The sequence below is a fragment of the Sphaerodactylus townsendi genome, linkage group LG08 (genome assembly GCF_021028975.2).
Source record: "Sphaerodactylus townsendi isolate TG3544 linkage group LG08, MPM_Stown_v2.3, whole genome shotgun sequence".
NCBI classification, from domain to species: Eukaryota; Metazoa; Chordata; class Lepidosauria; order Squamata; family Sphaerodactylidae; genus Sphaerodactylus; species Sphaerodactylus townsendi.
This window is the reverse complement of record NC_059432.1, coordinates 61,875,302-61,890,391: the sequence shown is the minus strand read 5'-3', so window position 1 is coordinate 61,890,391 and position 15,090 is coordinate 61,875,302. Positions and strand designations below refer to the sequence as shown.

At 43.2% G+C, this 15,090-nt stretch overlaps 1 protein-coding gene across 2 annotated transcripts in view; it reads left to right on the top strand.

Moving 5' to 3' along the window:
* Nucleotides 1–15,090, top strand: part of CNNM2 (cyclin and CBS domain divalent metal cation transport mediator 2) — a 148,507-nt gene that overhangs the window by 112,373 nt on the left and 21,044 nt on the right. For both annotated transcript variants that reach the window (XM_048504845.1, XM_048504844.1), the window contains exons 2-3: nucleotides 5,461–5,604; nucleotides 13,873–14,010. In XM_048504845.1, the coding sequence (XP_048360802.1) occupies nucleotides 5,461–5,604; nucleotides 13,873–14,010 (282 nt within the window). The remainder of the gene's footprint in view (nucleotides 1–5,460; nucleotides 5,605–13,872; nucleotides 14,011–15,090) is intronic.

The following is a 15,090-nucleotide window of genomic DNA, read 5'->3' as shown; positions in this document are numbered from 1 at the left end:
GGGCCCAGCCCGCCCGCCAGAACTCTGAAATTCATCTATAGTTTTGCCAGGGGGAGAGTAGCAAGGTAAGCTTGCAAACGGGGTCAGGTAAAGGAATGTAGGCTGGAGACTGGGAAGGAGAGGAGGCAGGGCAAGGCAAGAGGTCATGGGGGTTTACAAGGAAGAGAAGGAGGAAATAGTAGGGTCGGGGAAATGAGCTGCCTTCCACAAGTCTTTGCATTTGTACATTACCACTTGTATTTGTACATTACCAAAACTTCAATATGAATTAATATCACTATGAATCTTTTGGAGATGTTTAAAGAAGTATATGAAGTCACAGAATTTAAAAACCAAACACTATCACTTCTGTATTAAAAAGGAAGATCTTAAAATATTTTTCATAGAACAAAATCCTAAAGAGCTTCAGAAATTAAATGTGTATTGTTACTTCATGGGTCCACGAACTGATATTTGTTTTTGCTGATAAATCAACAGATGTTTTAATTGATTAATCAGAATAATCAAAGATTTAAACTCTGGCTGAGCTCCAAAGAAGTCCTGCTCATCTGCATCAATTAAATAAAATGGCTATCTGCCAAATTACATGATTTACAACCTCATTCTAGCTGGAATTATGCAGAAGTAATACTTGATAAGATCCCCAAGACTTCATTTAGAATTAATTTGGTATTTATCTGCTTTCTAGGCAGAATATTCAGAAACAGTTTTCTTGGAAAAGTGTGTTCTTTCTCAGCTTGTAATTTGACATATGTATTGCTGATGACGCTGCACAAATACACCATTTTGTATTGCCCTATAGGAATTATTTATTTATTCCATCAGCCATGTCAGAGATGCACAGAAATTCAAGTAGGGCTTCCCAAAATGAGTCCACACAAGAACAATAAAAGGTGCTCTCTCTAGAAGCATATAGCCACCTTGCAAGCCCCCTTGGTCTAAGACCTCACCTGAGGAAATTAAAAAACTTATTGGCAGAATGAAAAGCAGGAAAGTTTTTGACCTAAACATTGAATTGTACCAGCACAACATAAACTGGTGGAGCTCTATTCTGGCTTCCGGGTTTTTTCAGTGTTAAATAAACTGATACAATCCCATACATGTGATAGGATGAACCCATCTAATCATTAGTCTCTTGTCTTCATTAGGAAAGCTCTATGCCTCTTTGTTACGATAGAGATCATTGGACTGGGTGATTTCTGAAAAGATTCTAGGTCCTGAACAAGTAGGCATTGTCACTGGAAGATCTACAATAGATCATGGCTTAGTTTTATATAATTTAGGCAGGAAATACATATCAATTCCAAAAAGTAATTTATGCATGGCCTTATGGATCTCCAAGTAGCTTTTGATTCAATTCTACAGGATTGAATAAAGGATTGACAGACTTCCCTCTATGATATACCTCTGAAGATGCCAGCCATAGATGCAGGCGTAATGTTAGGAACAAGATTCACCAGACCACGGTCACACAGCCCGGAAAACCCACCGGGATTGACTGTTTGTGGGACAAATTAGGGAAATTATCAATTGGCCAAAATTTGTTATTGATTATTCAAGAAGGCTCATGTTCACTGTAGTTTAGAAGGCTGCTTGTCCAATTCTGTCCCTTTAGAGAAACGTGTTTGGCAAGAATTCCTGCTAGCTCCAAAACTGTTTAATTTGTATATAAATGATATGACATCCCTTTTGAGAACCCCAAAATTCTGTTCTCCAAAGCTGGCAATTACCAATTATTAGTGTTACTATACACTGATCTTAGCTTTTGTTAGCTAGATCTCCTGTGGGCCTCCAAAAACTGATGAGGGCCTTCTTGAACATTGTGGTGGTACAGAAGTGCTGACAATTGACCAAGGGAAATCTAAAGTGATAAGTGTTTTCTAAATCTAATCACCTAACAAAGTATAACTAGCAAATCAATGGGAAACCTGTAGAGCAAGTAACCCTGTTGTTATTTAGAATTCACTTCCAACTAATTTGGCCTGGAGGGCCTATATTGAGAATGCTCATAACAGGGCCTTCATTGCAACAAAGGCCATGATAGCTTTTTTTAAAATAGCAAAGGTGGACAGTTTGTTCCCGCTTTCAATGCAAAAGCAGATGGCCAGCTTCTCAATAGAGCTCCAGTATGGACACTAGATTCCCATTATTATTTTTGCAAAAGATCACAGGGATACCAAGTTGTGTGGCTAATATTTCCTTAAGGGCGGAACTAAGCTTACAGTCTCTGGAACCATGGACACGAGTAAGGGCCTCTAGTCTTGGGCTTAAAATTCTGTTTGCCACAAAAGCTAATAGGTACTTCTATCTGTTAAAATTCTACTCCTAGGCTGCCCCGTGGAGGAAATTAATGGAGACTAAACAGTTTTAGCAGTAGTGATTAGGAGATATTGGGAAGATCAACAGCATGCTCTGCCGTGAATAAGCATTTAAATAACTTGAACTTTTATCAACACTACAAAGAGAGCTCCTTGCTCCCTTTTATACTTAGTCTTACCTGAAGCCACCCTTAACATATTTAGATTTTTAAACTGTTCTTTGATATAGGGGGGCATTTGTGCTTGCAAGATTAAACTCTGTGCCCTCTCAAGTAATGTAAGTTCGAAGGCAAAGGATTGGATATGCTGATAGACTTTGTGACTGTGCTTCTGTTCAAATAGAAACTTTGGAGCATTACTTACTGGAATGTGGTACCTTTTGTAGTATTAGGGATTTGTGGATTTTCTCTTGTGCGATAATGAGGTACTATCAATATCAGATAAGGTCCAGAAATTCTTGGCAGGCCTGGATTTAGGAGTTATATTGGCTTTAGCCAATTTTTTTGCAGCTGTAGTCAAATTCCAGGAACCCCAAGTACAGAAACTGGTTGGCTATTTAAATTAACTTTTTAAAAATTGTACCCAGTGGGACATTGTTCAAAGTCTGTAGGCTAAATGAGCAGCATCATTAAGAAAATTAAGAAATAGCAGCTTTGCAAGGTAATGGGGAAATAGGCTAAACAAAGGGGTACGTGGTTGGGTGGCCTGGTCACAGCAATCGGCAAAACTTTCATTGAGCATAAAGTGCTTAATATTAATTAACATTAAAGAGCAATAGTAAGGAGCCAAAATTAAAGAACTTTTGCGCATTTGCCTACTTTGCATCTAGCACTGTAGTTTGCATGACATCAATGTGAGAGAAGAGTGAGTTGACTGCGATGTTTGTCGTAACTGTTCTTTGTGATAGATAGTAAACTAAGCTGTTCTGTGTGATGGAAAACTAACACAATAAATGTGTGTGATGGTAAACTAACACAACAAATGCACATGGGAACTTAAAGGATAGTTGGAAATATTAAATATTACACACACCCTTTGTATTCTGTTGACAACAAATCTTATATTCTGGATTTGATTTTTATAGTAAGAGCATTTAGAATTTATTTTAATATTTATACCTTGCTTTACTCCTCACTGGAATTCCAAATAGATTTATTAATCATAATCTTAACAACCAGTACAACATGCAATTTGCCCACAATCTGTCTGGGCCACTTCACTCAAGGCCATAGAACTTGAGACACAAACTTGCTAAAAGGCTCCCGCTTTGACCATACCCAGAACCTGAAAATACATGAAAGAGAAAGGGAGACAGATGTGCAACCTTGATCGTCCACAGGTGGCAAACATGTCTCCAAGATCTCCTCCCTGATCCCTAAAGTTAAATACACCTTTCAATGCTGGTTACACTTGCAAAGTTCCTAACAGACTTAGGCTTAGGACTTCTGATGTTGAATTGGAAATGTTCAGTATGATTATTACTATAAGAAGGTAATTATGACTTGAGCAATGTGCATAATTTAAATTATTGTTCTGATTATTCATATTGTAAAATAAGGTCCCTTCAAGATAAGTCTTGTTGGTGCAGCAAAGTAGGTATTTAAAATATGTCCATCTGCATCTAAACGAGTAGCTCCAAGACAATCAGATTATGCAGTAGTTACTTCGGTGAGAATATCGTGTAAGTGGAATGGAAACTTCATTTTGAGTCTAATATTAGACCTTGCTTTGGAAAATTCCTTTTAAATGATCACAAGCTGGGAATAGCAAAAGAATTTAGCTTTCGACAGACAGCATTCACAAAGAATTTGTTTTTAACTGCTTATGTTGGGTCCCTGGGAAAGCAGATGTGAAGCTTACCGAGCTGAATTGGTTTGACCTGATGCAGTGTTTATGTTGGTTGTTGATAAGGTCCCCTCCCTGGTCTAATTTTTCCAAGATATCTTCATTCTTTGAGTATGAGTTAGCTTGGATAGGATCATTTGAATGCTTTTTAGTTTACTGAATACATGCCTGTACCAAATTCTTTCTGCCTGTAAAGAAGTCTATGCAAAAATCAAAGGCAATGTTCTGGTTACTATCTGGATGAGCTGGATAGTCTGGAATCCTATGGATATTTCCTGAAAAGTAGCTCACACTATGTTTAGTGGGACTTTCTTCAAGATGTGTATACATAGGATTGCCTTAACAAACATGAAATGAATTAAGTTGGTGTACAATGTATCACTGAACTAGTAAATTCTACCAAGATTTAGTCAGACTTTGAAAAGTTGGTTAAGAGCTCCTTGATAAGTTCTGCCATTAGAGGTGAAAGCAATTACCTACATTCTAGCAAGGAATTATCTGATTGATTTGAGTATACTGATCGCCATCGAATGTGTGCATAATTTTTAAATACAAATCATTGGGTTTTTTACATACAAATCATTCTTATTGTAAAACATTTGTCAGTAAAATTCAGTGACTTTTATGAAGCATTTAAATTTATGACAAACCGTTTGCCAAAATAATCAGTTATGCATGTGAAGTGTAATCTAAAGTGACTGATAAAAACGTTGCCTGATTTGGCACATGCAGTCTTCACCCATGTTTGTTAGTTATGATACTAATTCAACAACATGTTGGTTGTCACCTGTGATATCATGAAGAAATCTGGAATCTTCCTAGAACTCATTTGATTTTTTAAAAAAATAATCTTATCGTAGCACAATTTGTTTCAGATATCACAATTCCCTCGTGGTAAATATTTTTTTACTCATGAAGTGAATTCATTTCCGATGCCTTTGAAAGTGTTCTGCCTTGTCGCAGAGGATACTGGAAATACATGTTGAAACTGGAAGAGGAAAGAATGTTAGTGATGTTTTTGAAGTTGGAGAAAAAGGCAGGGATGCATTATACAAGGCTTAGAATTGTGGAAATGGTATAGACATTGCTTGTTGCTTGTGGTTGACTTTAGTGAACTTAGAAAGGTATGCCTCTGCTTACAATTACACTGATAATAATGCTAGGCATTTCAGATAATATCCTTTTAGATATATATTATTGTACGGCAGGATACTGTGACACTCTGTATTATTTTGAAAGTAGCTTGGTCAGTTGTTCTGCTTTAATATCTAATTTCTTGTTCTACTACTCTGTGCAGGTAAATCTCACTTGGCAATAGTTCAGCGGGTGAACAATGAAGGGGAAGGGGATCCTTTTTATGAAGTCTTGGGCATTGTTACCTTGGAAGATGTAATTGAAGAGATCATCAAGTCTGAGATTCTAGATGAAACAGATCTGTACAGTGAGTATTACCCTCCAAGATTTTTGGAGTAAGGAAGTAGGAAGCCTTTCTGATATGGACATGCTAATTTTTTTGAGAAAAATTGCTTAAGAATTAAGAGGTAAAATTGACACCTCAACACTTACATCAATCCCTGCACCATGACCAGGAATCTTTTAGAAAGGTTTTTACTGCTAGCCTGCAACCTTTGGAGTAACTAATGATCTGAGCCACTATGCTTTTCCATGTTACCTCCAACCTGCTATGGATATTAATTAAAAAGAGTTGAGTAAACTGAGAGCTCTTCTTAATGTATAATATTTTTGTTTTGGCCCACTTTCACTGCTGGTTCAACAGGCTTTGCAAGTTTCAGCACAATATAAAACATTCTTTTCATGTATTTAGTGCTCATAGACCAATAAGTCATGAGCAAAAAGGGAAACTGTTAGAAACTTACAGTATGCAGGTAAAGTCTTCAAGGTTTGGAGTAGAAATGGTGTGAGGGCACCCTGGGCAGCAATCTCTCTTTCATACAACCTTCTATTCTTTGAAAAAAAGCTATCATCTGTTTTAAAAATTAGAGAGAGAAGAAAGCTGTCCCTTCTACTGGGCGGGGAAGACATCTTGCTAGAGATATGCTCGTCATTGCTTGCAGGGAGGCAGGGACCAATCAAATTCTTTTGATCCCACTTCCTGTGGTGGTCCTCAGGGGCGGATCCCCTCAGTTTGTTCCTGCCTCTGCAGGGTGTGCAGTGTGTTTAGCTAGGCTCCGCTTAACTCAACTCTGTGTGTGTGTGTGTGTGTGTGTGGAAAAGTCTTATTCGTTTGTCTTCAGTCTACAGACTGGTTTATTGGTTTGTCTTGTGTTTGTATACTGGTCCTGTGTTTCTGAGAAAACAAAAAATCAGGGTCAGCACAGAGGCACTCCGTCTAGGCTATGGCCTCGAGGTCTTTCACTCCCCCGAGGGAGACCTTCGCCCGCTCCTCTGCAGAGAACACCAGAGGAGCAAAGGGCAGCAGCAAACAGACGGAGCGTTTTTCTCCAGAACGGAGTTTAGAGCAAGACACAACCAACGCAGCAGGGCGCGAGGAGGGACCTCCCGCGCCCAAGAAAAAGAAGAAGCAAAAGGCGTGTGGGAGCTGCGCGCCTTCCCAGGGCGCAGCTGATTCAGCCGGCTCCCAGCCGAGTCTTTCCAACCCTTTGCGGGCCTTGGAACGACCGGCAGTTGAAGCGACCCACCAGCGGACTATGGCGTCGTCCTCGGAAGAGCATGACGTCGCTAGCTCCAACAGGCAAGTCCCGGGCCCCAGCTCCACCTTGGGGGGGAGGGACGAGCCGCTGCAAATGGCGCGAAACGGCGCAACGGCCAGCGCCGCCTCAGAAGCCCCTACGGGCGGTGATCAGGTTCCCGCCAATTCAGCCCTGGCAACCTGGCAGGCAGCACCACCTGCTGACTTTGCAGAGTTACTGCAAGCAGCAATTGAAAAAGCCTTGACGGCCAGAGAACGTCAGGCGGAGCTGGCACAACAGGGGCACAGAACGCAAAACCAACGCGCCCGGCCCCAATCCCATGCTTCACCTCCCACTAATAACCAGAGGGCACGCCCAAGGGACCCCATCTCCTTTCCGGATGAGGAAGAGGACAGGTCAGACAATGCAGACATTGAGGAAAATGAGAGATTCTCAGAGGGAGAGGAATCCCTCGAGGAGGCTTCTGATCAATCCACTAAACTGTTCAACAATGACGATTTACAAATGCTAATTGTAAAAACAATATCAGCACTCGATTTGCAGGATAAGGCTGACGCGGCAGAACCAGACAATTCGGTGGGGGAGGACTCCTCTAAGACAGTTAAGGGTTTCCCTAAAGGAAAACAGACTTATTTCCCAAAAGACTCTGAAAGGGAAAATTTTTTCCCAGTGCCGGAATACTTTGTCAAACGCATCAAGAAGGAATGGCAAAATCCAGCCGGTAGGAAGGGACTCCCTCCAACCTTCAAAAAGACTTACCTGTTGCCCTCCACCTTTCACACCATGATGCAGAGCCCTCCTGTAGACTCACCTGTAGCTATCCTGCATTCCGGGGGGCTGGTGGCTAAAGAAGGAGAAGGGTCCATTAAGGATCCTTTAGACCGCAGATCAGAGGCGGCCCTCCGCAGATCCCATGACTGGCTAGCTGCCTTAATAAAGTCCCTCATCCCGGCCTCCACCGTCTCCAGGGCAGCCATGGAGTGGCAGAAACGGATTTTAGAGAGGCTCCCAGCAGATGAATCAGCCCTGAGAGAGGGGGTGGAGAGGGTGTTTATAGCCAATGCCTTTATTGCAGACGCTACCATGGACGCTATCACTCTTGCAGCCAGAACCATAGCATCCAACATGGTGGCAAGAAGGAATGCCTGGATTCGCCCTTGGCAGGCGGACACGCAGTCAAAACACGTGTTAGCAGCCTATTCCTACTCTGGGGGAGCACTGTTCGGAAAAGAGCTAGATCAGGTTCTTGTAGAAACTAAAGACAAAAAGAAAGCAATGCCCAAAACCCTAAAACCAGAGAGATCTCAGGGTTTTACCAGATCTACCTTCAGAACCCACAAGACCATGGCTAGGTTTCCCAAGGAAGGTTCCCGCCCTAACTGGCAGAACCAAAGTTCCTTTCGGAACAAGCAGAACTACAGGCCCTTCAACAAACAAGGAAAGAATTTCAAAACCGACCGCAATAAACAATGACGCTGTCGACCCCCCTGTGGGGGGCCGCCTTGCCAAATTCCATCAGCACTGGCAGGGCGACCATGCGGACAGATGGGTACAGGAAGTAGTAAGAGTCGGTTATACAATAGAGTTCTTAAAAATACCAAAACATCACTTTGTGCCATCCCCTCTGTCCAGGGACCCAGTAAAAGCAAACCGAACCTTAGAAGCAATAGATCACTTACTAATGATCCAGGCAGCGGAGGGAGTCCCAAGCCAGGAGAAATTCTCAGGTGTTTATTCGCATCTCTTTACGGTCCCCAAAAAGTCCGGGGACTACAGAGCAGTGCTGAACCTGAAATTTCTCAACAAATTCATAAAATTACCAAAATTCAAGATGGAAACACTGAAATCCATCACATTGGCAATCAATCACGGGGACTTTCTCACCTCCCTGGATCTGAAGGAAGCGTACTTGCATATTTTGATCCATCCGGCCCACAGACGCTTCCTCAGGTTCGCAGTGGGAGAGCGTCACATACAATACAGAACTCTCCCATTTGGACTGGCCACAGCCCCGCGAACGTTCTCAAAAGTTTTGATGGCCCCCATCATTCTCCTCAGAGAGCAGGGAATACACATATATCCCTACTTAGACGACCTCCTAATCCGCTCCAAGTCTCACACTCAGGGGATCAAGGATGTAGAGGAGGTCCAGAACGTGCTACAGAGGCACGGGTTCCTGATAAACAAAGAAAAAAGCTCCCTTATGCCAGCGCCACAATTAGCGCACTTAGGTGCCATCATAGATACAACCAAGGACGCCCTCTTCATTCCAAAACAAAAAATAGTAAAAATACAAAAAGCAATCAGACTAGAACTCGGCTTGAGACAGCACTCGGTGCTTCAACTCACAAGCCTCCTAGGCCTCTTCATATCAGTGATAGACCTCACCCAGTGGGCAAGATTCCATGCCAGGCCTCTACAACTGTTCCTGAAAAGATACCAAAGAAACATAATTCTAAAAAAGGACAAAAAAGTAGCTTTGCCCAGTTCAGTCGCGCACAGCCTCCGGTGGTGGCTACTACCAAGCAACCTCTCAAAAGGAAAAAGGTTCCTGCATGGTCACAGACCCCAAATTTTCACAGACGCCAGCCTGAAGGGCTGGGGGGCAACGCTAAACCACCTATTTGTCCAGGAAACTTGGTCAACTCAGGAAACCAAGCTCCCAATAAACATCCTCGAGACAAGGGCAATCCTACTAGCCCTGGTACATTTCCAACCGCAGATCAATGCTCAGCACGTGATCGTGCGGACGGACAACATTTCAGCAAAAATGTACATAAACAATCAGGGAGGCTCACGATCCCCAAGATTGCACCGCGAGGTGTCCAAAATCCTACAATGGGCAGAACAGCACCTACTGTCACTGGAAGCCCAACACATAAAAGGGATTCAAAACAAAAAAGCAGACTGGCTCAGCAGACAGCAGATCCAGGAAGGGGAATGGCATCTAAACCCAAGAGTTTTCCAGCTAATAACCAGGACTCTGGGATCCCCGACAGTGGACTTATTTGCGTCCCCCAGCAACGCGCAACTGAAAAGGTTTATGACCAGGTTCTACGATCCCAGAGCCATAGACACAGACGTGTTAACCGCTCCCTGGCCCCCGGGGATCCTCTATGCCAGTGGTGGCGAACCTTTGGCACTCCAGATGTTATGGACTACAATTCCCATCAGCCCCTGCCAGCATGGCCAATTGGCCATGCTGGAAGGGGCTGATGGGAAGTGTAGTCCATAACATCTGGAGTGTCAAAGGTTCGCCACCACGGCTCTATGCCTTTCCTCCCTTCCCAGTGATAGCACGCCTTCTCAGGAAAATAAAACAGGAAAAAGCGACAGTAATCCTGGTCGCACCACGATGGCCCAGGAGGCCGTGGTTCTCAACGATCCAGGAGATCCTCATAGCGCCTCCCCTGCAGCTGAGCCCGGTTCCGGACCTCCTCTCACAAGGCCCCATCAACTTTCCCAATCCAGAATGGCTCAGTTTGACCGCGTGGCTTGTGAGAGGAGGCATCTAATGGGTAGAGGTTTTTCCGCAAAGGTCACAAACACCATACTGGCGGCACGCAGGGGCTCCACCATCAATATATATAATGCCTCATGGAAAGCCTACGTGAGGTGGTGCAAGTGCCACTCAGAACAGCCATCACTGCAGGATTTACTAGAATTCCTGCAGAGGGGATTTGATATGGGCCTTCGCAGTAACACTCTGAAAAGACAGCTAGCTGCCATTGCTACCGTTTGCCCCTCTATCGATGGCCTCCCAATCACAAAACATAGGGTCGTTATGAACTTCTTAAGGGGGGTGAAGCTGTCACAACCCCCTACAATCCATAGATTCCCATCGTGGAAGTTACACACCGTATTGACGGCACTTACTAAGCACCCCTTCGAACCGATTCAGTCTGTCCAACTGAGGTGGGTGAGGATGAAGACTTTGTTCCTGATCTCCATAACCTCGGCCAGGAGGGTCTCGGAGCTCCACGCGCTCTCCTCGAACCCGAGACTGTGCACATTTTCACAGGACAGAGTAACATTGAGAACAGACCCGGCCTTCATCCCAAAGGTAAACAGCACCTTTCACCGACAACAGGAAATAACATTACCAAACTTCATGCCAAACCCTAAACATCCAAAGGAAGTCGTGTGGCACACTCTAGACGTCAGGAGGGCACTAAAAGCCTTCCTTATCAGGACGGAAGAACTGCGTGTCAGAAACCTTGTTCGTCAACATTCAACCACCCAGGTTGGGCTTACCAATGTCAAAGGCAGCCGTAACCTCGACGCTAAAAGCAACCATCATTGAGGCATACAAGGCCAGTGGCCTTCCTCTACCATCAGGAGTCACCGCGCACTCTATTAGAAGCGCGGCAACCAACGCAGCATTCAGAAACCACGCTTCAGTGGAAGAAATCTGCAAAGCGGCAACCTGGTCCTCCATGTCATCATTCGTTAGACACTACAAACTCAATTCCATAGCGGCCACAGAGGTGGCCTTTGGTAGGCGGGTGTTGGAAAACATCATCGGAGATTGATGAGGCCCACCCTAGTTAGGGGACACTGCTCGGGGAGGTCCCTAGCAAGATGTCTTCCCCCCCAGTAGAAGAGTCCATTGGATACTTACCGTGAAGGGCTTTTCTACTGGAGGGAAGGGAAGACATCTTGGACCCTCCCTGCCTCTATCTTGCTCTGATGATGCCAATACACAACTAAAATTGGAAACGAGGTGGCTAGGAGGGAACCTTAGCGTGTTGTCAACGTTGTGTCTCATTTGGTGTACGACGTTGTGTTCAAGTGTTGTGTGCTTATTTGTGGAGCCAACGGTTTTCGTGGTCCTCATTTCTACTACGATGACAGACAGTGTACTGAGGGGATCCGCCCCTGAGGACCACCACAGGAAGTGGGATCAAAAGAATTTGATTGGTCCCTGCCTCCCTGCAAGCAATGACGAGCATATCTCTAGCAAGATGTCTTCCCTTCCCTCCAGTAGAAAAGCCCTTCACGGTAAGTATCCAATGGACTCTTCTCCCGCACCTTCCATAGCAGTTCCCTCCTGCCCATCCCACTTGTCTGAAAATAAAGAGGAATGAGATCAGGTTCATTTTTGCTGGTGTGCTCTCTCCTTCCTCACCCTGCAACTTTAAAAGAGAAGGAAGTAAAGAGGATAGGTAGGCATTTGCCAAAGCTCACCCAGCCCCCACCTAGAAAGGATAGACCAGGGGTAGGGAACCTGCGGCTCTCCAGATGTTCAGGAACTACAATTCCCATCAGCCCCTACCAGCATGGCCAATTGGCCATGCTGACAGAGGCTGATGGGAATTGTAGTTCCTGAACATCTGGAGAGCCGCAGGTTCCCTACCCCTGGGATAGACCAAGACATGGGTCAGAGAGCTGTTCTGAGTAAAAGACAAGCCTTGTGCCACTTTAAAGATTCACGACTGTAAGTGCTACAGGGTCCAACAAACCTACACTTCTACATCCCTGGAATCTTTATGATGTCTGAGTATGACAGATACTATCTATTTATAAATATATATCCCATCCCACATTTTTCCCCAATGAGAACCCAAAAGCTAGAAGGATACAATTTAAATAAAATCCAAAAAATATAACGAACTACACCTTGTGTTGGTGCTAGCAAACTTATCTAAAGCCACAGGCTGAGAGCCAAGGGCCAAGATTCCTTTGGCTCTTGCTCTTCAGCTTATGCCTAAAGGCTCACAATTCTGACTATACCTAGGCTTTTTTATTTGCAAGAGGAAGAGAAAACAGAAGTTCATCTTTGATCATGTGCAGATGGCAGAAACACTCCCAATATTCCTCTCCTGTATACACAAGACTAGTGAAATGCCTAGTGTCATTCTGTAAAATGTCATGTTTGTCCAATTATTAATGTACAGGTGTTCTTTACTTCTAAAAAAGGCTCAGGTTTGACTTTGCCAATAATGGAAAAATTAACCATTTTAACTTTTAACCAATTATAATGTAGTTCATTACTTATTTGTATGTAGATTTATTTTTAACACTATATGTCTTGTTCAATACCCACAGTATCCAGCAGTGGCGTAATGGTTAAGAGCAGGTGTACTCTAATCTGGAGGAACCGGGTTTGATTCTCCGCTCTGCCTCTTGAGCTGTGGAGACTTATCTGGGGAATTCAGATTAGCCTGTACACTCAAACACATGCCAGCTGAGTGACCTTGGGCTAGTCACAGTTCTTCTGAGCTCTCTCAGCCCCACCTACCTCACAGTGTGTTTGTAAGCCCCTCCTCCTCCTCCTCCTCCTCCTCCTCCTCCTCCTCCTCCTCTTCTTCTTCTTCTTCTTCTTCTTCTTCTTCTTATTATTATTATTATTATTATTATTATTATTATTATTATTATTATTATTATTTCCATATAGCTACAGACAGATCAATCCTATCAAGGTTTTTAACTCTGTTTGCTTTATAATTATCATGGTGTTTTGTGCAAGGCAATAGCTTGCTATTTTCATTTGGTTTAAATGGATTTTAAAAACTCCCCTTGCTTTATTACGTATTGTTTATGCAAAAAATGTGCTAGAACTGAAAGTCTGAAGCCACTCTAATGATCTTACATTAGGAGTTTTGAATGGTGCACTGTTTTTCCCCTTTGTGACTGTCCTACAATGCAGAGAGGCATATCCTCTTTTCTGACAATCTGAATTCAAGCACCTGTGCAATGGAACAAGGTACTCCTATATGATGACACTGAAAGCCCTTTGCCTCATCTTATGTTCTCGGTCACCATCATAGGAAAAATGTTTTAAATTCATTCTCTGTGTTGCTTGGACTAGAAATATTGATGATTCAGATAGCAAAAGATGAAGACCACCACAATCAGATGAATGAACAAATATATAGATGCCCGATTTTACTGTTGTATGACTGGATATGGATCAAAATAACTATACTCATAACTTATAGAATATGTTGATGCCTCTGAGCTGTTCCCCTTGGTATTATCTCCCAGTGTTCTTACTGACATTTAATCTAACATTTCTTTCATTTTTCTATCCCCAGCTGATAACAAGACCAAAAAGAAAGTAGCCCATCGGGAGAGAAAGCAGGACTTCTCTGCCTTCAAACAGACAGACAGTGAAATGAAGGTTAAAATCTCACCACAGTTGCTGTTGGCAATGCATCGTTTCCTAGCAACAGGCAAGTGTGGCTTATCACATTTTGATCACTCCATGGTCTTTATAGCTGGTTTGTGGGTAGAATGGGGAGCAAGTGGATGGGCAATGCTGTATGGCAGAGGGGCTGGTTTAGAGAGCGGCACAAAATGTTACTATTATGTCCTGTTTTGATTTTTAAAATCCTCTCCTCTGTCCAGTATTGAGTTCTGACCCGTTAATGAGGTGTGCTCCAGTAACTTTAAAACTGAACTGAAAGGTAAAAATAAGTTCACTCTGCATATGTAGATTCCTTCATAGTAAAGGCCAAGCTGCAGGGATTTTTCCTCCCCAGGAGCTGTTTGCAATTCTGGAATGCTGCAAACAGAAATGAAGGAAGGGAGAGTAAACCGTGAATGCTTCAGTTCTGTCACTGATGGCAATTTTTCCTCTCAGAATTACTCCTCGATATGGTTTTTCCTGCATGGATTTTGAGAAGAAAAATAACCCTCGATGGAAGCATTAAAGCTCCTCCTCCCTTCCCTACCCTTTTGATTGCATCCAATGTCATTTTCATTTTGAAGAAGAGTTTGGATTTATATCCCACCTTTTGCTCCTGTAAGGAGACTCAAAGGGGCTTACAAACTCCTTTCCCTTCCTCTCCCCACAACCGATACCTTGTGAGGTGGGTGGAACTGAGAGAGCTCCAAAGAACTGTGACTAGCCTAAGATCACCCAGCAGGAATGTAGGAGTGTGGAAACACATCTGGTTCACCTGATAAAGCTCCACCGCTCTTGTGGAGGAGTAGGGAATCAAACCCAGTTCTCCAGATTAGAGTCTACCTGCTCTTAACCATTACGTCACACTACACTACACAGAATTTATCTCTGCGTATGACACTGCAGACCAGTTAACAGGAGTGTGCGTTAGGTGGGATTATATACATGTTTTAAAACAAATTGGAGACCACATTATAGGGGGTCTTCCTGCTGGGGTCCATTTGATGCAGTGTGAAGATGACAAAAGGAACAGCCAGTAAATCTGGTAACTTTCTTTTCCAGCTGTTTTTCTAGATTATTTTAATTGAATTCCCCACTTTTCTATAGTTCCTCTACATCTTTGATT